General features: G+C 44.2%; 1 protein-coding gene across 6 annotated transcripts in view; it reads right to left on the bottom strand.

Moving 5' to 3' along the window:
• Nucleotides 1–6,034: 6,034 nt before the first annotated feature.
• LOC106601584 (fermitin family homolog 2) overlaps nucleotides 6,035–22,922 on the bottom strand; it is a 98,697-nt gene continuing 81,809 nt past the window's right edge. For 4 of the 6 annotated variants that reach the window (XM_014193898.2, XM_014193904.2, XM_014193923.2 and 1 more), the window contains 9 exons: nucleotides 19,306–19,440; nucleotides 14,423–14,472; nucleotides 13,147–13,271; nucleotides 12,910–13,016; nucleotides 12,541–12,765; nucleotides 10,189–10,209; nucleotides 9,268–9,392; nucleotides 8,897–9,038; nucleotides 6,035–8,699 (listed from right to left, as the gene is read on the bottom strand). In XM_014193898.2, coding sequence (XP_014049373.1) covers nucleotides 8,526–8,699; nucleotides 8,897–9,038; nucleotides 9,268–9,392; nucleotides 10,189–10,209; nucleotides 12,541–12,765; nucleotides 12,910–13,016; nucleotides 13,147–13,271; nucleotides 14,423–14,472; nucleotides 19,306–19,440 — 1,104 coding nt within the window. In that variant the 3' untranslated portion in view covers nucleotides 6,035–8,525. The remainder of the gene's footprint in view (nucleotides 8,700–8,896; nucleotides 9,039–9,267; nucleotides 9,393–10,188; nucleotides 10,210–12,540; nucleotides 12,766–12,909; nucleotides 13,017–13,146; nucleotides 13,272–14,422; nucleotides 14,473–19,305; nucleotides 19,441–22,922) is intronic. The other 2 variants (XM_014193913.2, XM_014193937.2) reach the window with 1 other exon arrangement.

Genomic DNA, 22,922 nt, shown 5'->3' with positions numbered 1-22,922 from the left:
AAGTCTGAGCTATAGTCAATGAACAGCATTCTTACATGGGTATGTATTCCTCTTGTCCTGATGGGATAGGGCAGTGTGCAGTTAGATGGCGCTTGCATCGTCTGTGGATCTATTAGGGTAGTATGCAAATTGAAGTGGGTCTAGAGTTTCAGTTAAGGTGGAGGTGATATGACCCTTAACTAGCCTCTCAAAGCACTTCATGGTGACAGAAGTGACAGCTAAGGGGCGATAGTCATTGAGTTCAGTTACCTTTGCTTTCTTGGGTACAGGAACAACAGTGGACATCTTGAAGCATGTGGGGACAGTGCACACCCAAATTATTTTGTTCCAATTCGAGTAGGTTTGTGTGAAGTCAAACACTAATCGTCGTTTATCTCACAACCCTTTATTGACTTTAGACAGGAGAGGCAGGCTAATTTCTGTCTCACGTCACCCATAGCCAAACCATTTATTTTAGTCACACAGTCGGATCGTGACCTGATTTGCATTATAAATAACCTAACTTTTCTTGTGTTCTGCTTTATGTCTCCCCATTTCCTTGTTCAATTAAGTTTCTCTGCTCGAGTGTATCTCAGTTTAATACCTAATCATACTTTATTCTAGCACAATGCTCCACACATGCGGAAGTAATTAAGCTCTGTTGAGCATTCCGAATTGGATCAGATTCACTATGGTAATACGACTACATTTCTAAAGAAAACAATGAAACAATGTTTAGAGTGAAGGTGCAGTATGCTTTATAATTACAACTACTACTTCCTTGATGAGGCTCGGTCAGGCATAACGGTTAGTCTTTAGAAAGACTTTCTCAGCTGTTGAACAATGTGTCACGTGAATAGGATTGTTCAATGACCTTTCAATCACAAGGTGAAAGCAGATCCACTCTACACTACAGCCTAGCCTGTGGTATACACCAGGAAGAAAAAGAGTAGACTGTGCACAAACATACACTTGCTTTGTGCAGGTGCTGGATATCCCAGTATGTTATATAATGTTTATCAGCAAAGAAGAAGAATCTGCACTCCAATATAAACTCATAAATGAGTTTGAACAGTATCACAATAAACACATAAGGGAGAATTGACATGTATTGCAGAGCAATTATATAGTAAATAGTGGACCGCCAGCGATGCACTCTAGAACTGATGTTAAACTGGAAGGAAGCTTTACATGTTGCCAGTGCCTTTTTATATGGAGACTTCCCTGAGCAGCCATTTCAGCAGGAAAATATAATTGAAAAGACATTTACAGCATTTTCATTATAAACTCTACAAAATCACTTTGATTAGACTTTGATAATAAGTATGAATCAGTTAAGGGCTTTCAAGCAGTCACAAGTAATGGATTTCTGGTCAAAACAAATAGTGCTTGTAGTAGGGCGGTAGGTAGCCTAGCGGTTAGAGCACTAGGCCAGTAACCAAAAGGTCGCTGGTTCAAATACCCGAGCTGACTATGTGAAAATCTGTTGATATGCCCTTGAGCAAAGCTCTTTCTTTTATTTTTGAAATACCCCTCTTTCCCCCCAATTTCGTGGTATTCAATTGGTAGTTTCAGTCTTGTCTCATCGCTGCAACTCCCGTACGGACTCGGGAGAGGCAAAGGTCGAGAGCCATGTGACCCCCATAACACAACCCAACCAAGTAGCACTGCTTCTTGACACAATGCACATCCAACCCAGAAGCCAGCCGCACCAATGTGTCGGAGGAAACACCGTACACCTGGCAACCTGGTCAGCGTGCACTGCGACCAGCCCGCCACAGGAGTCGCTAGCGCACGATGAGACAAGGATATCCCTGCCGGCCAAACCCTCCCTAACCCAGACGACGCTGGGCCAATTGTGCGCCGCCCCATGGGCCTCCCGGTCGCGGCCTGCTGTGACAGAGCCTGGGCTTGAACCCAGAATCTCTGGTGGCACAGCGCCAGAGACCACTACGCCACCCGGGAGGCCTGAGCAAGGCTCTTAACCCTGATTTGCTCCAGGGGTGCTGTACTGCTATGACTGACCCGGTAAAACAACACATTACACTTACACTGGAAAGGTTATGTGACAATATGAAGTGCATTGTGCTAACACTGAGAAAACATTTCATCTCGCTCTTTGCCTGAAGGCAGCAGCTTAACTTAGACGTGAAAGCAGGAATTTCTGAGGAATCCCTGTATCAGTTCATATTCAGCCATGTGGAGTATTACTGCTACAGTGCTAGTTACATGGGCTGTGATGGATCCACCATTAGTCATCACTAGGACTCTGACAAAGAAAAAAACTGGGCGTTAGTTATAGTTTATACAGCCAATATAGAACCTACAGTATAGCTTGGGTCTTTCTTCATCAGAACATTTCACACCGCCTCACTTATCAGCACAACGTACTCTGCTAACAAGAACCAATCCATTATCACGGTCTGGGACGAATGAGATCCTTAGAAGACTGCACTATCTTTACATATACACTGCAGTTCATATGATTGCTTCTCCTCTGTAGTCCCTGTATGAACTGCAGAGACCTCATCTTCAACACGTCCCACCCTTGTCTCCCCATGACCCCAGCAGGCAGTAACCCAATCAGTGCTGACTCTTTATTGTTTTGCTGTCAGATAACCGTCAGCCGGCCAGCTAATTTAGCCAATCAATGGCCAGACAGCCCCTGGGTTTGACAAGCAGCTGAGGATCCAATTCTATTTTTCAAAGTCCAATTTGGGCTTTATTACAGTCAGAGTGAGAGTGTCACATCGGGAGGTTCTCATATCTATACTGCAGAGGGCTAATGTGGAGACACGTAGGCTGCTGGTTCCCGGGGATGAATGGTGGAGACGGAGCTTAGTGCCTATTACGTTTCTATGGTGGGGGGTGTTAGAGATGTGAAGCAGCAGATACGCAATCAATAGATACTTGGAAACGGATGATCTGACTTAGAAGAGGGTAGATTTGGACCCAGAGGGCGGGTGGCTCCTGTCAGTGATCTGTCAAGGACAAGGTCATTGATAATAATACATTTATAATTGATTGTGTTAAGGTGATGTCATTTGGCAACACACAAGAGAGATCTTGCTGAGACATCTCAGACAAGGCTGTTTCTTCCAAACGTAATGAAATAGGCTACTGTACGTAATTCATTTGCATACATTTTTATTCCTCCCTCGGCTACCGTTCTCAGTGGTTTAGTGTTGAGATTGATGTTTTTTTTACGGCTCTTACACAACATGTAATGTAGGCCTATGTCAATGGAGCACTGCTCCCACACCCCACAAACCCCTTAGGCCATGCAGGTCCCAGCACCCCTGACTCTCGTTGTTGATCCTCACACCCGTTTCCCATGTTCTTAAATAAGGTCAATGCTCCAGACTGCATTAGCTCGTGTGAGAAACAAGATTTTACTGAATTAAAGAGGCTTTCGGGGGCGATGGTAATGCAAATGAGCCAATTTTGAGTCAGAATGCCTGAATCTGCAACCTGCCCTGGGAGAGAGGATTATACCTTGAGAGGTTCTGACTGTAAACACAACTAGAGAGATTATAAAATGTTTACCAAGATGCAGATTTGACTTGGGAAATTATATTTAAAATGTGGTTATTTTGTGATATTTAGTTAGAACTTGATCCAAAGAACAGTTTTTGCAATATCCTTTGGGAGTGTGTAGAGGGGTGTTCAGTGTGCCTGTGTCTGTGAAAGTAACGACTGGCCGCAAATTAAACAAACTTTGTTGGCTTCCATTACAGACACAGCTCAGCTCTATAAAACACAATCTGACCATGTGACCTCATCAGAGAGGACACCCTTTGGCACATGATCTAAGTCTTTATGACGTACAAGCTTCACACTTAAGGCACATGCCCTGGCCCCAGCCAGGTCCATCACTGACATCTGTACATTGGTGCGTAAAAATGGTCCTTGCTAATCAAACAAGGCTGAGGAAGTTCAATACAAGTTAAGTGTTTAATGATTGAATTGACATGATTTGATGTGCGTGCACTAATGTACCTTAACCATGTGCGCCCCATAGCACCTCAGAGAAAATGAGTACCCTCTACAGGCAAGGAGAAATACTACAAGATGGACATAATACATCCATTGTCCAGAATGCAATCACTGTATTTACTAAGGCAGCAGCTGAACACAAAGACAAACATGTTTCCCCAGTATGGGAAGATGCTTTAGGCATTTATACTCAGTCCCGAAATAAATAAATAACCAGCTCCAGAGAATGACTGTTTGTAATTGCCCATTGGTTTATTGCCTATTATGGTCTGCTTTCCTGGACGGCATTACACTACTCCAATGTATAACATTCACTTTTCCGATAGACGGAGTATAGAGTCGCCTGCCAAATACAGTTGGCCTTTTGATGCAGTCATGAGGAAATGTAAGCAGTGCACACATTTTAAACATCAATCTCCATGAGGATGAATGTGTGTGTGTGTCTGTGTGTACACACACACACACACACAACACACACAGTATACCAAACATTAGGAACACTTTCCCAATATTGAGTCGCACCCACCCCTAACAAACAAAAATCCTCATCCAACCAATCAATCAAGTTAAAATGAATCAAGCCTCAATTCCATTACCTTAACTAGGTATGAGGAAGATGAGGAAATATGCTTCTTCGAAATGAAAGAACTGTGGAAGACGCCTGGCACTTCAGTAGTTACAGGTGGTGTCAGATACCTTCCGTGTCTAATGTGTGTCATTTAATTAAATCGGTTGAAACTCAATGTAATTCTATTCAATCAAACTCAACGGAGTGGATTTTCTTTGAACAGTTCTACTCCTGCTCCCATCTTGGTGGACGTCACCCTGTTGTACCATGAGGTCACAGGAATTCTGTGACACTAGGTGGAGTGGACAGGCACTTCCCCACTTCCCATTCAGCATCACACACAATGGGAATATTCCCTCTGGAGAAGACCCAGGGAAGGGAACGTGGGGAAAGGATGCGGCTGGCTGTGAGATGAGGTACTGACACAAAAGCACACTGAGGATACACACACACAGCTTTAGTTGGTTGAGTGACATCCTCCATGCAGATATACATGTCTGAACCACTACCCCTGATAAAAAATAAGGGAGCTTTGAATAGTACTTTACTGTGTAAATGCTACTGCAGAAGAATGCCTCGTTTTGTCCAAATTCTGTCATTCTGACATATTTTTGAAGGGCAGGATGTTCCTGTAGATTTCATTGTACCCAGAGCTACACCAGTAACACCTCATCTGACCTCAGGACAGGACTGGACTGGAGGGTGGAGACGAGTGGACAAGCACTTAGTTCTATTCACATAGAGGGATACTGAATGTAATAGCCCAAGGCAGTAATCTTAAATGTCACCATAAATAATCCTACATGCTCAGATGTCTCTGCGATTCCATGAACATGACTAGACTATGCTACCAATTTAGTTTTATAAACCTCACTGTGATGTGCATGTTAACATTTTCTCTCAGATAATGTAGCTACGATCACATATGTATAATCCAAGAGACAGAATAAATCCAACCGTCTACACCTCCTGAGCATCCCCCCATGCCCCCCCCACACACACCTCTGTCGCCTGTCTGAGTCACACCCCACCACCTCACCCTACAGGATGCCAAGACACTGCGGGCCCCAGGTGGCCTGAGTGCCATCATCATGGCACCTCCACACCATAGCTGCTCTGCAGGTGACAGACGGGGATCGGGCGCCGAAAGCCTGTAAACGAAGACGGTTGGTAACACTGCCACTTGTTTCTGACGGATGCCAGATAACATTGGAAGCCGCTTTAAGAACAGTGAGTGACCTTTAGAGAAGTTTGGATCCAGTCCAGGATATGACGTGACTGCAGCAGTGGGTGGAAGATGGGGGTGGTTACATACTGCCCTCTGGTGGAGACAGGGTAGAATCACCCACATTTCAATTGTTGCAGATACGGAAAATTACATACTGTAGCTTTAAAGCGGTATCTGAATGATTTCTGGTCCTCAGTAATCTGTGGTGATCATCACTGCCTTGATGTTTGAATAAGTAGGAATATAATATTATAACTCAAACCTTTAATAAAAAGTATTTTTATTTTTTTAAATAAATGCATTTTTTTGCAGTCTGAAAACAGCAGGCCATGCACTGCTGCTCTGGACATTGCAGGCAAACAAAAAACAACATTATAGTAGGAAAAAATAGGCTAAGCTTCCTTCTCTTCAGTTAATTTACGCTCGTTTGTCTCAAACACTAGGGTCTATCTCAATTAAAAGGGTCTCCTTCATACCAAAAACATTGTTCAAAGAAAAGCTACAATGGTGATAAAATCTGAAAATTAAGTGATATATATTTTTTAAAGGCACTGAACAGAGTAAGAGTTTGATAGCCTAGGGAGGTGTCATTGGTGAAATTTTACAGAGCTAGAGCGCAAATTCAGTGACAAAAAAAGGCAAGAATAGAAATTAGCAATGTAATTCTGCTTATAGGAGCGGCAACAAGAAAAAAGTACATTGAAAATCCCTTTTATCAATGTTTCTGAGTAATAATAATAATATGTAGTGTGAGACAAATCTTCATTAACTTTCTACCAACCTGGAGTTTGAGACTAGTGTTATCTTCATATATAGATCATGTTAAACTCAATAAGACCGTAACATTGGCAGGCACAAATCTTCATACTACACAATGTTGACCAATGGCTCCCCCCTCTTTTCTGGAAACAAAAATACACTTAAAAAAAAAATGAAAAAAGCAGCAACAAAAGAACAACTGTACAATTCAATTAAACCTGTGTTTTTACATAAGTTACAAAAAACGAATACTTCATTTAATGTTCCTTCATACCGAGGAAAAAAGAAACCCAGACTTTGCATAATTCATTCTTCAAACTTGGTGACCTATTGCTGGTGCGTAACAATGAAAACGGTACTGAATAATAGTAATACTATACGGTGTAAGATAAAGAACGGCGATAACGTAAAGGAGGCTGCACTTGGGAACGCTGTTATTATTGGTAACATCCCTCCAGTTGTACTATACATGCACAATGCAATGGCAAGGGTCTGAGTCAAGGCAGAGCCAAGGCCTTTCCTACATGCTGTGAGCATCTGACAACCCTATGTGTCTGGCAGCAGGTACCCGAACCACATCATTTGGCCAACAGGACTTCATGGCACCACATGTTCCATGACAATAACATATTCATTCGCATTTTCAGTAATTACCTCAGAACTTGTCAACATGATAAGCATAAAAATAACTTCTCAAACAGAGTATCCTTGAGTGACCCCTTCTAGATGATCAAGCACCACACTGACATATTTTAGCTGTAAGAACTAGGCATGGTTATTCAGGTGTTTACAGAACACATTGTAGGACATCCACCCTGGTTGAGCTGTGTGTATATTCACAACCGGTTTGGCTGACACTAACTAATGCAGACAACAGGAAAGCACTACTGTAGGTGTGCACCAAGGCTTGTTTCAACTCTTCAAGCACACTACTGAACACAGGGGAGAGGAAACTGCCACTGGAGGTATGCTCAGACAAAGAAAACACCGTAAAAAAAACAAAAATTAATTTAACTACTACAGCTTATTCATAAAGGGATCATATGTACACTGGAGAAGTGCTTACATGTGACTTCATATGGACTAGTTAGATCAAGTGAAAATCCTTCATTGGGTGGAGAGGACACGGTGCCCAAGTCTCTCCATGAGCTATGCGTTCCTCAGCCTTTCCTTAATAACGGAAGGAAATTACCCCATATCACTTCCTGTCTCTGCCGAGGAAGTAAAAGTGTGTCGCCGTTTTGCCGATACTCTTACTTTGGTGATTGCTACTGCCTATATTTATACCAAAGGGAGTAAATATGTGGGTGAACAATACGTGAGAGTGAAGTGGCACTCCGCAGCATAAATTAGACAGAGTATCATATCACAGGAGTAGCATGTAAGGCAAACCACAGGTCACTACAAAAACCAAATAGAGCACCACATCTTACTAAAATGCCAAATGAAAACAGGAAAACAAAACAGGGATAAATAAATAATGTGATTCTTCATTAACACTGATACATGATTTTGTGGTCTGGTCGGATTACGATGACGACGTAGTGGAGTAGCTGACAGGCCAATGTGATCAGTTCCTTCAGGTGGGGGGGTTAGAAAGAGTCTTTGTGAGGGAGAGGTCTCCTGACGTGATACGTTCTCATGGATGTAGCTTTGTGATCGCTGCTTGAGGAAGTAGACGATGTCCCCTGTGCATTGGAGAGGGATGGGGGAGCCACAGGCAGGGTTTGGAGTTCAGAGATCATCTGGGCTGCAGCATTGCGCAAAATATTAGTGTTTACAAATACCTTTGTCAGCATTAATGCAACAAAAAATAAAGGGTGTCAGCTTCTTAACAACAATAACGATAGTGGGCGGCTGTGTGGGCCTCTTTAGCACAGTTCCAAAATAAAACCAGCAAAAATATATAACAAATAAAATAAACTCAGATCTAGTCCCCACCCTCCCTCCCCTCTTGACCCCTAATCTCTGACCCCTGGCACAGGGTAGTCAGACTCAGACCCAGCCGCTGGTCAGCTTGTAGAACATCTCCTCATCCAGAGACTCGTTCTGGTCCTTGGCGCGCGTGGACAAGAAGATGTAGCCTCCGATGAACTCATGTACCACCTTACAGTCCACTTCCGCACAGATGAAGGCCAGGCTGGGCTCATCTGCAAACTCCACCGTCACCTAGGGCACAGGGTGATCACACAGTCAAAACCATAGGGCTTTACTGACAATTCATTTAGTAAAGATGTGAAAGATGTGTGTGAAATGCCATGTTAAGATGACAAAGCGAAAAGAAATTGACGGTGACTCTGTTTAGAGTATTGAATGCGTTGTCTCTAAAACTGTTTATTTCCTGGTCTATAAGCTGAAATTTGTACCATCTTGATCTCCCAGTTGACGTTCCACTGCTTCATGTTGGCGAACCTCCAAGTCTTGATGGCGTCTCCGGTGTTGGCGTCCATCCGGATCAGACGGTTGTAGGTGATGCCGATCAGTTCATCCCGCTTCCCGCCCTGGAATCTGGGAATGACAGATAATTCCAAGTGAGCTCACTGCTTGGGATGCGGTTCTTGGAAGTAATATGCTTACTGGATTTCACCATGCATCTTTGTATCCGACAATAAAATCTTTGTTAGCCATAAAACAACAAGTCCAAAAACACACAGACACAGAGAGAGGCAGACAGAGAGATACAGACTTGGGGAAAATGTCTTATTTTCTGTATGAAGAAGAAGAGAGAGGGACTCACTTGGCCAGGAAATGAGTGATGCCAAACTCGGGCAGGGACTGCCACGCCTGGATGAAGCGCATCTTGGCCTCGATCAGACTCATCTGGGCCACGTTCTGGTGGGCCTCCAGGATCCGGGCCGAAATCTGATGAACACATATTGAAAGGCTGTTTAACACGTCACACACCAACACCACCTCCACTCTGAAACCAAGCCCCAGACCAGGGCTGTTCAAATGTCGGTCCTGGAGGGCTGAAACACTTCTGGTTTTCATCCTCTCTTTTTAATAAGGGACTAATTCAGACATGGGACACCAGGTGAGTGCAATTAACTACCAGGTAGAAACCAAAATATGTTTTTCAGCCCTCCAGGACCTGAATTGAACAGCTCTGCCCTAGACACAGACATTGGTCTACTGTGCACACATGGCCCCACCCTGACCACACTAAAACCCCGCTATAAACCCCCAAACCCAAAGACACCTCCCCGTAAATATAGGAAGGCACACAAGGTCACCGAACTAAAGTATGAACCAACAGTTGAGATCCCCAGAGGCCAGTCTAAGTCTAATGGCCCATGAAGTGCCTCTCCGCCCCGGTGCGTGTGTTTCTTTACAGCCCTAAAGTTGAGTTCGAAGCAGAGCAGCCCAAACCCATGGCGTATGAGTCAGTGGGATGAGGAGACAGACAGATGCTGACCTGGGTCTTCAGGACAGACTCACCACTTTAACATCTTACTATCCCATTCAGAGTGTGTTAGTAGTTGAAGGAGAAATGAGAGGAAATGAGGCTTGAACAAAACTCAATTAGCAATCGCCCTTGGACTGGGAAGTTTCAGTTTTCCTAAGACTAACTGTGAAACAAACTAGCTATTCAGACTGTTAAACAACTACTGCTATGGTAAATCTACCATGACCCCAAGAGAAAGCCATTTCCACTTACCAGGTCCCTGATATAGCCTGGCTGAAGAGGGAGGGAGGCAGGGATGGAAGAAGAGTGCAAAAGGAGGGGAGGTAGAGAGAAAACAGAAAGAAAAACATGCAGGTGAGAACAAGGCCATCGAGCAAAGAAAATAGCTCCAAAACAAAGCAGCAGAATCCGAATCAGAACAGGGTAAATGAACAGGAGAGTTGAGGTCTGTAGGATCATGCAGCCGTCTCCATGTGGAGAGAAAGCAGCAGCAGTCACAGAACAGTATCTGTCAGGGCAAGCAGAGGGTTTAGTTATTTGGACACAAACAATTACAAACTGATTTCATTGACTTAAAAGTTTGAAACATTTAATTGGAGTAATTATTTCTTGAAAGACCTGGGTGACAGTTGGAGGTTTTATTTTACACTTAACTAGCTTGAGTACAGTACTGTAGGGCAGGCCAGTAGCCTTGTGTATGCAATTCCCATTATGTCCGCCAGGTGGTACTACATACCAAGGCATCACACAGCTGTAGTATAGAGAGCTACAACTCTGCATTTGGTTATCTAGCAATATCCTGGTGTTTGTCATTTGGCCTCCCCAGTTTGCTTTCTCTTATGTAAAACTGTATGTTTGGCTAGGAAGTTAAGAAACCATCTAGTCCAGCACCCAGCAATCTATAAATTCCTGTGCGTATCTGCTGGGATTGGAGCACGAAGTCCCATGGGGAGGGTCCGAGAAGAGGAAGTCCAGTTTGGGGGGAAAAGAGCGAGGCAGTACCCTGAAAACATCTCTCCCACAGCACAACTAGCTGACTGACTGACAGAGTGGCTTTTCTCAGCCTGGCTTCCCATTCTGCATTCCCAGGCAGAACTAATTTCCTGAAACTCCCCTCCCAAACACACACAAAAACTACAAAACAAACTCACAAAAAGCACACAATGCTCTTCAAAACTTTCCTTGCTAATCCCACCGCCAGTGGCCCTGTCCAGTCAGAGATGAGAGGAGTGTTTCATGAGGTGCCTTTGGGCCATCCCGTGCTTGCCTAGCTAGGCTCGGTTGGGTTAGAGCTCAGAGCCTCACACTGAGACAGAGACTGGAGATAGGCCAGAACCAAGAGCCCCATACAGACAGACTGCCCCGCAGGCCTGGGTAGAGAGGCTAGGAGGGGTGAGAATTTGAATGAGATCTGAGTGGGAGGCCCATCACACTACAGACTATACACACACACTCACACACCTATCCTGTTTTTAGGCAGCAATGCCAAATAAACAAGTTTGGCTCGGTCTCATTGATTTTTTTAGAAGAAAAACACAATTTCAATGTGATTCAGTGGACACAGTAATGACTGTTTTAGGATGTCCACCCAGGATAGACATTTCCTGTTTGATGAGCTCTCCCCTCCTCCCTTACACATCAGGAGTGGTCTTTCCCCATGCTCTTTTCCTAGACGACCCAGTAACACGCCAGGCTGAAGCAATGGTTACAGTCCAAACCCAGACTAGTATGGAGTCATCACTTAACCACCGAACACACACACACACCCACACCAAAATAACTTCCCACTTTTCCTATACAGCGTAATCAGAACCACATTGAGTGAGTAAGCGAGGGAAGGCCACTCCCCCTCCCATCTGTGGAAGCATGTGCTCTGCAGGTCTAATGTACAGTATATACATCAGCCTGTTATTTACATGGGAATTTGCTAAGTACAGAGCACAATTATACTGCCCCTTAAACAAGTTAATCTAATGCAGAAATGTGACTTCATTGGTTGGATTTTGGTGGTTTGCTTCCGAGTAAGACAACTCCTTTAGGTTGTCTGGATTTCTCTGGTTGCGTCTCTCAATAGTCTTCAGTATTATATTATTTTCCTCTTCTCCTTTCCTTCTTGAGCACAGATCTGGCAGGGCATGGATGGGTGAAATTAACATGGTGGACCTCTATCCAGTCAACTAGCTTCCTTGATAGTCACCTTTCAGTTATAATGACAGAAAGGAGACGAGGGAAGGAAGCTAGTTTAGAGTAAGGAGATCGCCTTTGAGCCTCACTTGTGGTAATCCTCCCTTTTAGACTGCTGAGTGCATGGTCCGCTGTCCTGGGTTCCCCTTAGAGGGAAGGTGAGAGCATTCCTGTGCAGGACAACCCAGACGCCAGGAGGCGCCCAGCTGGGGTGCATCGGGGAGGGGGTAAACAACAAACTCCCCCTGGAACAATTATCTCCCCATTATCTCGCCAGGGTTGCTTCCTGCTGCCATAGCTTTGTCTGTTCACTCGCAGTGTATGTATCCACCTGCATGCATATTTGAATCCTTGGCCATTCAGCTGTAGGCTACATAAATGGGGTCTCCTCTCCACACAGACCCTGGTTATTTCAGTTACCTGCTTGTTCTTGTACTTCTTCAAGTAGCGCGGCGACACCAGGCACTCAGAGTTGATGTCGTTGGTGACGGCTGGCTCCGCAATGAACTGGGGGTCAGGGTTCATGTGCTGCATCTTGAGGAAGGACAGAATGTTGTGGACCTCCAGATTGTAGGAGCTGTCTGCCATTGTCTTCCCCTTAGAGGCCAGGCGGCACGCTGCCATCCAGTGGGCATACTGCTTCTCCTGCTTGGGGAGGGGAGGGAGTAGACAGAGAGAAGGATGGTGGTTATGATTATAAGATGACTACATGGACTGCATTTACAGTATCAGTGTTTCCCCTGGAAGGGGGAAGGGTCTGCCTGCGGGGGGCCAAAGAGCCATACTCACAGCGTCACACCGCAGCCAGATCTCGTTCATGCCGTCAGCTACCGGGATAAGCAACTTGATGTTGAATTTCTGAGCGGAGATGTTGACATCTGGTGTCACCTCGCAACCTACAAAAACACAAACAGTTCAGAGAGGAAGGGGGCGGCAGGTGGTCAAAACCATCCATCACACATCATTGGGGATCACACAGACTCAGGTCGTAAAGGAACTGTTGCATTCTTTAGTGAGTGTGTGTACCTCTTAGATTCATTTGGAGAGAGGGTGTCCCATGAGCCTCCTCTTTGCTCTTGTAGCAGGAAATTGTGATGTCCTTGAACGTGCACCAGTACTGCTTGTAGCCTTTCAGTGTCAGTTTCTTTGGCCTGGAAAACACATAGAAAAGAGAGAAAAAGAGCGACAGGGGGGTAGTCAGTTCTGCTTGAATCAGAAAACACATAGCTTAGCAACGCTAACCCAACCCCAGACACCAAGAGGAGAGCCGTCAAGCCACATAAAAAAGGGGGGTACTTTTTCCACTTGAGAGGGGCCAAGTCTAACTGAAAAAAGACGAGAGAAAGAGACAGCGAGAGCTTTCTCAGCCTCCTTCTGTGGTCCATAACAGAGTCAGTAGCATGAATGGGAGAGGAGCCAACGTTGGACATGAGTTTTAATGGAGGACAATTACTGTGGAAATACCTCTCAGTAATAGTCTACAGCTTATATTTTTACAACATTATTAAAGCCGCAAGAGCTACCTGCTTGTCAACACGGGCCTGTTGTCAAAAGGCTTTTATGACTAGGGCCAGGGGTTTTACTCACCACCTGACCAGACCAGGAAAAACTTTGGGCGCCTAGCTATGTATAAGATATTGCTCTGTGCCCTAGTTAGAGCCTATAATATAATAATAATAACATATGCCATTTAGCAGACGCTTTTGTCCAAAGCAACTAAGTCATGCGTGCATAGATTTTATTTATGGGTGGTCTCTTGAATCAAACCCACTATCCCGGTGTTACAAGGGACATGCTCTACCAACTGAGCTACTGAGGACCACTTTAACCCGCCATGAGCTAAAGAGGACCATTATAACTGGTCCTAGTCCTAAAGTAAACCCGAATCACTGCAGTAAGCAGTGTTTTTGATACATCCTGAGCCCCACCAATAAGCTGGTCCTGGGAACAAGCCAGTCCACAAACCCAATCCATACAGCCAAGTTTGATACTGAACAGACAACAGCTCTCCAATTTGGGCCCAAACCTTGTTTCCTGCTCACAAAGTATTAGATTTAACATCCCAGGGACAATGCCTTCTTTAAAGGCGCATGGCCAGTCATTAGCAGACATCAAGAAAGGGCTGAAATGAATCAACGGAGGCAGTCTGGAGAGTTAGGAGGAACTGGCTAGTTGGCTCTTTGCCACTGATCTAGAATTTTTTGAATTTAGAATTTCCCCCTAATGGATTTCAGGATGATACACTGATCCTAGATCTGTGATTAAAGACAACTTCTACCACCGAAGCGGTTGCTGAACTTACTTGAAGACTTTGACGTAGTCAGCCAGTTCAGGAATGGATGTGATATCACCCTGAGAGGAAGAGAGGAACAAACATGTTTAGTGCTGGTTGAATGGTTATTATTGAGAAAGGACAAGGACAGGATTATAAAGCACAACTTTAACAATGACCTCAAGTTTGACTTTCTATGTTTGCAATGTCATCGCTCAGAGTTGCATATAAAAGAAAACAGTTAGGTAATCAAGCTTCAACTTCCTCAGATAAGCTGTATAAACTTCAGTTGGTTGGGGCAGACAGTTTTAACAATGGCCAAATCATGTGATACCCACTACCCATACAGAATTGACCAATCATACATACATACATACATACATACATACATACATACCCCCCTAGATAACTGACAGGGGGTGCTGTTTTTAAGCCACCATACCTCCATCTTGGCACTTCCCCAACGTTGTAAAAAAATATTTTGGAAGCTATAGAAATGTCTTAAATGTCTACATTTGTTTTTACCACGTTTATTCTATTACAGACACCTAATGCATACTTTTAAATTATATTATGTGAGCTAAACATAAAAATAATCAAATATATAACATTCTCCTTAAAGTATAATTGTTACTGTCCCCACTACAACAACAAAATACTTAAATACACGTAATTTTGTCCTTTAAATATTTTATTGAAATACTGTAGAATTCCATTCATTCTTGTGGAGGACCGCTATTACTGGGGAGTGCCAATATGGCTGACCGATGGCTTTAAAGCCTCTCACTGACCAACACATAGCATCAGCATTCTAGTCTTTATATACATCATTAGATTTTACACCTTCTGAAGTAGCTTTTTGCCTTGCAGTGAAGTTCTCACCCAGACCCTAGTCAAACTAAAAAAAACTAGTTTTAAGTGAGAAGTAGGCATTGGTCTGAAGCCGAAAAAGGAAATGTGCACCACAATGCGTACTTCACCGATGCTCTAAGGTTTTCCAGCACACAGCTTTGACCTACTGTACTATAGTAGCTATGCTCGTCTATTGTACTACAAACAATGTGTAGGCAGGTTGCTTAGGATTCAAACCTTCTCAAACAGCCTGACTAATTGCCATGGTTTTTACACCAGAAGGTGCTTATACAACATTATTTTACAACATAATACAGCAAAACATAGCAATAAAAGTAAAGTAAAAGTAAACAATGACAAATGGCAACTGAAATAATGTTTAGTATTTATTAGTATTTATTTTATATTAACAGCTGATTTTCCAGAGGGAAGCGAAAAACCAGAAACCCATTTAAGCCAATATATGATGTAAACTGAATTATTTTCACTGATCTCTTGTAACAAGACAAACTAGAAAGCTGCTGGAAAATACAAAATAATCTACATGTACCCATTAACATGAAAATTTAAAGTGTACTGAAGAAAGACTGAGTAGGATACTACATTACCTGTAAACAATAGTGAGTTATTACAAAATATACAATGTACAATCGTATATTCATCAGATATAGTTCAGGGATGGCCATAATTGCTCTTTAAGAGCTACAGGGTTATGCAGGATTTATTGTTCAAGCCCAGTTCTACCACACCTGACTGAACTATTCAAGGTCTCGATGAACAGCTGAGGTCTTGATCAACAGCTGAGTGGTAAAATCAGGTGTGGTAGCACGGGGCTTGAACAAAAAAAGCCTGCATAACCCTGTGGTTTGTCAATAGCAATTTTGGTAACTCCTGATACAAACACTGTGGCAAACTGCTGAGAAACACCTGTAAAATACAAAGTCAATAGACAAGTACACAACACTTTTAAGGACACATATTTACAAATCTGACAATGAATTGGCGCGCAAAATCCTTTAGCTACAAATGTTCTTAGTAATGCTGTACACAGCTGTCCAATGGCAGTAAAAGTGCACACATTCCCACATTTACAAATGGCAGTATAAATAAAACAGATGGGAGTACTCATTTGGAAGAGAACATAGGCTACTTAAGTACTACTGATAGTGTACGATACGCTTAAGATGTGCAAGTCATTTTTCAGCTCGACCAGGCCCAGCTTGACGAATTTCTTAGCTTATCAAATGAAAGTGGCGCCAGAAAAGGAGAAACGATTACAAACTGTGCAATTTATTGTGTGCATTTGTACTGTAGGGATGGAGTGCATCTGACGGTGTGTGTGTTTTGGGAAAGGGAGGGGGGTGTCAAAATCTATACACGAAAGAGAATGGTCAAAATATCCCCTCCGATAGGTGAACCCAGAACCTTCAAATCCCAGGGCAGTGACGCCAACTGTTACGCTACAAACCCTGTTATAGATGCATCAACTTGACACTATTTAAATGGATATCCAGGTTTCCAGGTCAGCAGTTTACACAGATGATTTCAGCCATATGAAAAACCCTCCATACCAAAATATACCTAGCTACCTTCCTTTTGCTTCTAATCCAACTGGTGTAAGCTAGATAATTAGTTACAGCTGCTAGCTTTCTACTAGTCAAGTTGCAGTCCAAAGCCACTCACAGCCCTCAAATTAAGAGGACACTTCTGATGACGTATCATGACGTCTGACGAGTATACACTTGCAGGGCAAGGGAGGAAGGAATTATTTTTAAAATGGACCATCCTTGCACGGAAATTCGTCACTCATTCATCCCGTGACGATTGTGTTTTCAGCCACCGGTAGCTTGTGTGTGCTTTATATGCGCTACATCAATTATGAGTGCATGTCTATGTAGATTAAATATATTATTAATATACGCCTACTGTATGATAGCTAGCAAATTAAACAACGTTAGCCTGCCTAGCTGGAACTGCTGAAGAAGGAAAACGTTTTATTTCTACAATTTCCAAAAGATTAAAAAAAACATTTCCTTTTTACGAGACGTGTTTGTGCCATCATGTGCATTAGTAGCACAATTACGAACTTATTAGCATTCGTTTTTACTTACACTTGTATGTTGACTTCTCCATTGATTTGAGCTAGGTTTGGGAAAACATAATTCTGACAACCCTAATACTAACACGACCCTGTCAACAATCCGGTATAGTGGTTCTCGGTAACGGCCGGATGGATTATGACGAGAGGCGGGAGTGTGTCGTGTAACTCAAATCAAGTTGATTTGCAAATTTTCCTCTACATTGGTGTCATATTAGCATAAATATGATGGTAGGAAGAGTTGAATTTAACATTCCGATTCAACCATAATATATGCCACTCTGTATGTCCCAATAACATTTGCTCTAATTGAATGTACGAGTAGCAGTGAGGTAAAGTACAGTAAACTGCATAACTAGTGCTTTATACAGTAAAGTGCAGTAGTTGTACCAGTGTATTGGAGGTCTTGCCTCCCTCCAGGGTTATCTCTAGGTCTGACAGGGTTAGGGTTCGGGTTAGTATAGGACAGTAAGATGTAGTACCAGGGTTATCTCCAGGTCTGACAGGGTTAGGGTTGGGGTTAGTATAGGACAGTAAGATGTAGTACCAGGTTTATCTCCAGGTCTGACAGGGTTAGGGGTTGGGGTTAGTATAGGACAGTAAGGTGTAGTACCAGGGTGATCTCCAGGTCTGACGGGGTTAGGGGTTGGGGTTAGTATAGGACAGTAAGGTGTAGTACCAGGGTTATCTCCAGGTCTGACAGGGTTAGGGTTGGGGTTAGTATAGGACAGTAAGGTGTAGTACCAGGGTTATCTCCAGGTCTGACAGGGTTAGGGTTAGTATAGGACAGTAAGGTGTAGTACCAGGGTGATCTCCAGGTCTGACAGGGTTAGGGTTGGGGTTAGTATAGGACAGTAAGATGTAGTACCAGGGTGATCTCCAGGTCTGACAGGGTTAGGGGTTGGGGTTAATATAGGACAGTAAGTTGTAGTACCAGGGTGATCTCCAGGTCTGACAGGGTTAGGGTTGGGGTTAGTATAGGACAGTAAGATGTAGTACCAGGGTGATCTCCAGGTCTGACAGGGTTAGGGGTTGGGGTTAGTATAGGACAGTAAGATGTAGTACCAGGGTGATCTCCAGGTCTGACAGGGTTAGGGGTTGGGGTTAGTATAGGACAGTAAGATGTAGTACCAGGGTGATCTCCAGGTCTGACAGGGTTTGGGTTAGTATAGGACAGTAAGATGTAGTACCAGGGTGATCTCCAGGTCTGACAGGGTTAGGGTTAGTATAGGACAGTAAGATGTAGTACCAGGGTGATCTCCAGGTCTGACAGGGTTAGGGTTTGGGTTAGTATAGGACAGTAAGGTGTAGTACCAGGGTGATCTCCAGGTCTGACAGGGTTAGGGGTTGGGGTTAGTATAGGACAGTAAGATGTAGTACCAGGTTGATCTCCAGGTCTGACAGGGTTAGGGTTGGGGTTAGTATAGGACAGTAAGGTGTAGTACCAGGGTGATCTCCAGGTCTGACAGGGTTAGGGGTTGGGGTTAGTATAGGACAGTAAGGTGTAGTACCAGGGTGATCTCCAGGTCTGACAGGGTTAGGGGTTGGGGTTAGTATAGGACAGTAAGATGTAGTACCAGGGTGATCTCCAGGTCTGACAGGGTTAAGGTTGGGGTTAGTATAGGACAGTAAGGTGTAGTACCAGGGTGATCTCCAGGTCTGACAGGGTTAGGGTTAGTATAGGACAGTAAGGTGTAGTACCAGGGTGATCTCCAGGTCTGACAGGGTTAGGGGTTGGGGTTAGTATAGGACAGTAAGATGTAGTACCAGGGTGATCTCCAGGTCTGACAGGGTTAGGGGTTGGGGTTAGTAAAGGACAGTAGGGTGTAGTACCAGGGTGATCTCCAGGTCTGACAGGGTTAGGGGTTTGGGTTAGTATAGGACATAAGGTGTAGTACCAGGGTTATCTCCAGGTCTGACAGGGTTAAGGTTGGGGTTAGTATAGGACAGTAAGGTGTAGTACCAGGGTGTTGGAGGTCTTGCCTCCCTCCAGGGTGATCTCCAGGTCTGACAGGGCAGCGTCCACCTCGTCCACCTCCTTCTCACTGTTGTTCATGTGGTTGTCTGACGACATGATAGACAGCTTGTTGATGTGGTACTGGGGGAGAGAGAGAGAGAAGGGACTAATGTTTAGCCAACAGTCCTTAACACTATATGAATAATGTGTCAACACCAGTCTCCTGTTTGATATTGAGAATGTCATTACTGGTAATGTAACTTTTCTGTTTTGCTCCACTGGCTTCCGTTTCTATGTACAGTCGTGGCCAAAAGTTTTGAGAATGACACAGATATTAATTTCCACAAAGTCTGCTGCCTCAGTTTGTATGATGGCAATTTGCATATACTCCAGAATGTTATGAAGAGTGATCAGATGAATTGCAAAGTCCCTCTTTGCCATGCAAATTAACTGAATCCCCCAAAAACATTTCTACTGCATTTCAGCCCTGCCACAAAAGGACCAGCTGACATCCTGTCAGTGATTCTCTCGTTAACACAGGTGTGAGTGTTGATGAGGACAAGGCTGGAGATCACTCTGTCATGCTGACTGAGTTCGAATAACAGACTGGAAGCTTCAAAAGGAGGGTGGTGCTTGGAATCATTGTTCTTCCTCTGTTAACCATGGTTATCTGCAAGGAAACACGTGCCGTCATCATTGCTTTGCACAAGAAGGGCTTCACAGGCAAGGATATTGCTGCCAGTAAGATTGCACCTAAATTAACCATTTATCGGATCATCAAGAACTTCAAGGAGAGCGGTTCAATTGTTGTGAAGAAGGCTTCATGGCGCCCAAGAAAGTCCAGCAAGCGCCAGGACCATCTCCTAAAGTTGATTCAGCTGCGGAACCGGGGCACCACCAGTACAGAGCTTGCTCAGGAATGGCAGCAGGCAGGTGTGAGTGCATTTGCACGCACAGTGAGGCGAAGACTTTTGGAGGATGGCCTGGTGTCAAGAAGGGCAGCAAAGAAGCCACTTCTCTCCAGGAAAAACATCAGGGACAGACTGATATTCTGCAAAAGGTACAGGGATTGGACTGCTGAGGACTGGGGTAAGGTCATTTTCTCTGATGAATCCCCTTTCCAATTGTTTGGGTCATCCGGAAAAAAGCTTGTCCGGGGAAGACAAGGTGAGCGCTTCCATCAGTCCTGTGTCATGCCAACAGTAAAGCATCCTGAGACCATTCATGTGTGGGTTTGCTTCTCAGCCAAGGGAGTGGGCTCACTCACAATTTTGCATAAGAACACAGCCATGAATAAAGAATAGTACCAACACATCCTCCGAGAGCAACTTCTCCCAACCATCCAGGAACAGTTTGGTGACGAACAATGCCTTTTACAGCATGATGGAACACCTTGCCATAAGGCAAAAGTAATGACTAAGTGGCTCGGGGAACAAAACATCGATATTTTGGGTCCATGGCCAGGAAACTCCCCAGACCTTAATCCCATTGAGAACTTGTGGTCAATCCTCAAGAGGCAGGTGGACAAACAAATACCCACAAATTCTGACAAACTCCAAGCATTGATTATGCAAGAATGGGCTGCCATCAGTCAGGATGTGGCCCAGAAGTTAATTGACAGCATGCCAGGGCGGATTGCAGAGGTGTTGAAAAAGAAGGGTCAACACTGCAAATATTGACTCTTTGCATCAACTTCATGTAATTGTCAATAAAAGCCTTTGACACTTATGAAATGCTTATAATTATACTTCAGTATTCCATAGTAACATCTGAGAAAAATATCTAAAGACACTGAAGCAGCAAACTTTGTGGAAATTAATATCTGTGTCATTCTCAAAACTTTTGGCCACGACTGTACATTTGTAGTGATTGCCTCATCTCTTAGCATATGAAGTGGGAAAGTGGTAAAAACACGATGGTTGTCTACTTTTGAGTTTCTTTGGGTTTTGTAGAAGTGAGTACCATGAAGCACTAACTGTTGATTAACAATAATTATTTTGAATTCTTTGAAGTGAGTAAAGCATTCATAGACAATGGACAGTATGCGTCCAGTGTGTAGAAACCATGTCTGTGACACAGAGAGTGGCTTTTTTTGGGGGGGGGGGGGATTATTTAGTAGGTGAAATAAGTGACTGTAAATGTGTCTTTACTAGGAGCACATGTGAGTAGTGCAGACTTGGGACATCACGTGCAGCATTTCTGCATTGATTCACAATGGAAATACCATCTAGTCTGGTCAGAATCCTGTTTGTTATATTTGGACGAGTCTCTGGCCTTGCCTGGTCATTCATTCACACCATCCTCTGGACCAACATACAGCCAGTCTCACCATGTTCTGGTCTGGTCTACCCCCCCAAGTGGCACGAAGCCTATGACTCAACAACACTAAATACAACTTGTTGACAAACTGTATTTATACTGTCAACCCCCCCACCTCCGACTCCCCCTCGATATGAATGAACAGCTGCCTAGAGGGAGAGAGTGAGTTAGAGAGACAGTGTGGGGGTGAGAGAGGGGTAGAGGGAGGGAGAGGAAAAGAGAGGCATATTTCAGGACACACTGCGCTTCTGCGGCCATAGCCAGCTAGTGTTTCAGAATGTAGGACAAAGGCTTCTCCCTCCATGTCACCACCTCTGACGCCCACGCTCTACTGCCACTGGGGAGGGGGGATGGGGTGTGTGTGTGTGTTTCTGGTGCGTACATGTGTATTTCTAGCGCATGTGTTTTGCATGTGTAGGGTTGGAGTTGGGGGTAGTGGGCTGACTGGCATGGCATGCCCTGGGCCTTTATCCCCCAAATACAGTCGTGTTTACTGTGCTGGACATGGCAGGCTAATCGCTATACTTAGCCACACGAACATATCCAGGTGATTGTGTCCAGGGAGCTGCCTGAGACCATTCAACCCTTACTGTAATAAAGCCACCCCTTCTCTTCCTGCCTGATCTCATCAGTGACACCTTAGCCATGACTGTCACAGCTACCTTTAAATTAGCAAGAGATAACGATAGATAGTGGCGCTAACAGACAGGTAGCGCCATGCTAGCTGCTATTCCAAACACACTGCAGATTAGCATCTTGAGCATCTCTTCCGGGGGGGATGAACACCTAAACCGACAACCAATGGTGTATTAATAAACACCTCGGCTCCTGTTGAAGACCCTAGCACAGTATCACCTTTCAGTGTAATTGGGGATATTGAAGAATGTGTAGGAGATTACAGGTTGGGTTGGAGTGAGTGATCCCTCCAGTGGGGTGAGTCCGGTAGCCATGGCTACTCTATAATTACCCTTTGGGGTGAGGACTCACTGGCGTCCCCATGTCCTGTCACTCAGGCTTTACGAGGATCGGAAATAGCAGGCTCAGGGGGCAACCCAAAGGGACACAAGGGACTCGGATCCCCACACCACCCCCAAAATCATATCTTCACTGTCCTTCCCGCTCTTCACTATTCCTCTTATAGTAAACAACTTGTATAAAAGAAGCAGTGACATAATCAATAGGTCCACAGGAGTTAACTACGAGGTTGAACAGCACTTGAACAAGTCTAAAGTGTCAGTGACATGTCTAGTCTAACCATCTTCAATGGCAGGAGTCTGGAATGGGTTGTTTCTAGAGCCAAGGCG

Source organism: Salmo salar, chromosome ssa01 (genome assembly GCF_905237065.1).
Source record: "Salmo salar chromosome ssa01, Ssal_v3.1, whole genome shotgun sequence".
Classification (NCBI taxonomy): Eukaryota; Metazoa; Chordata; class Actinopteri; order Salmoniformes; family Salmonidae; genus Salmo; species Salmo salar.
The sequence above is the reverse complement of the archived record's forward strand: the minus strand, read 5'-3'. Positions and strand labels throughout refer to the sequence as shown.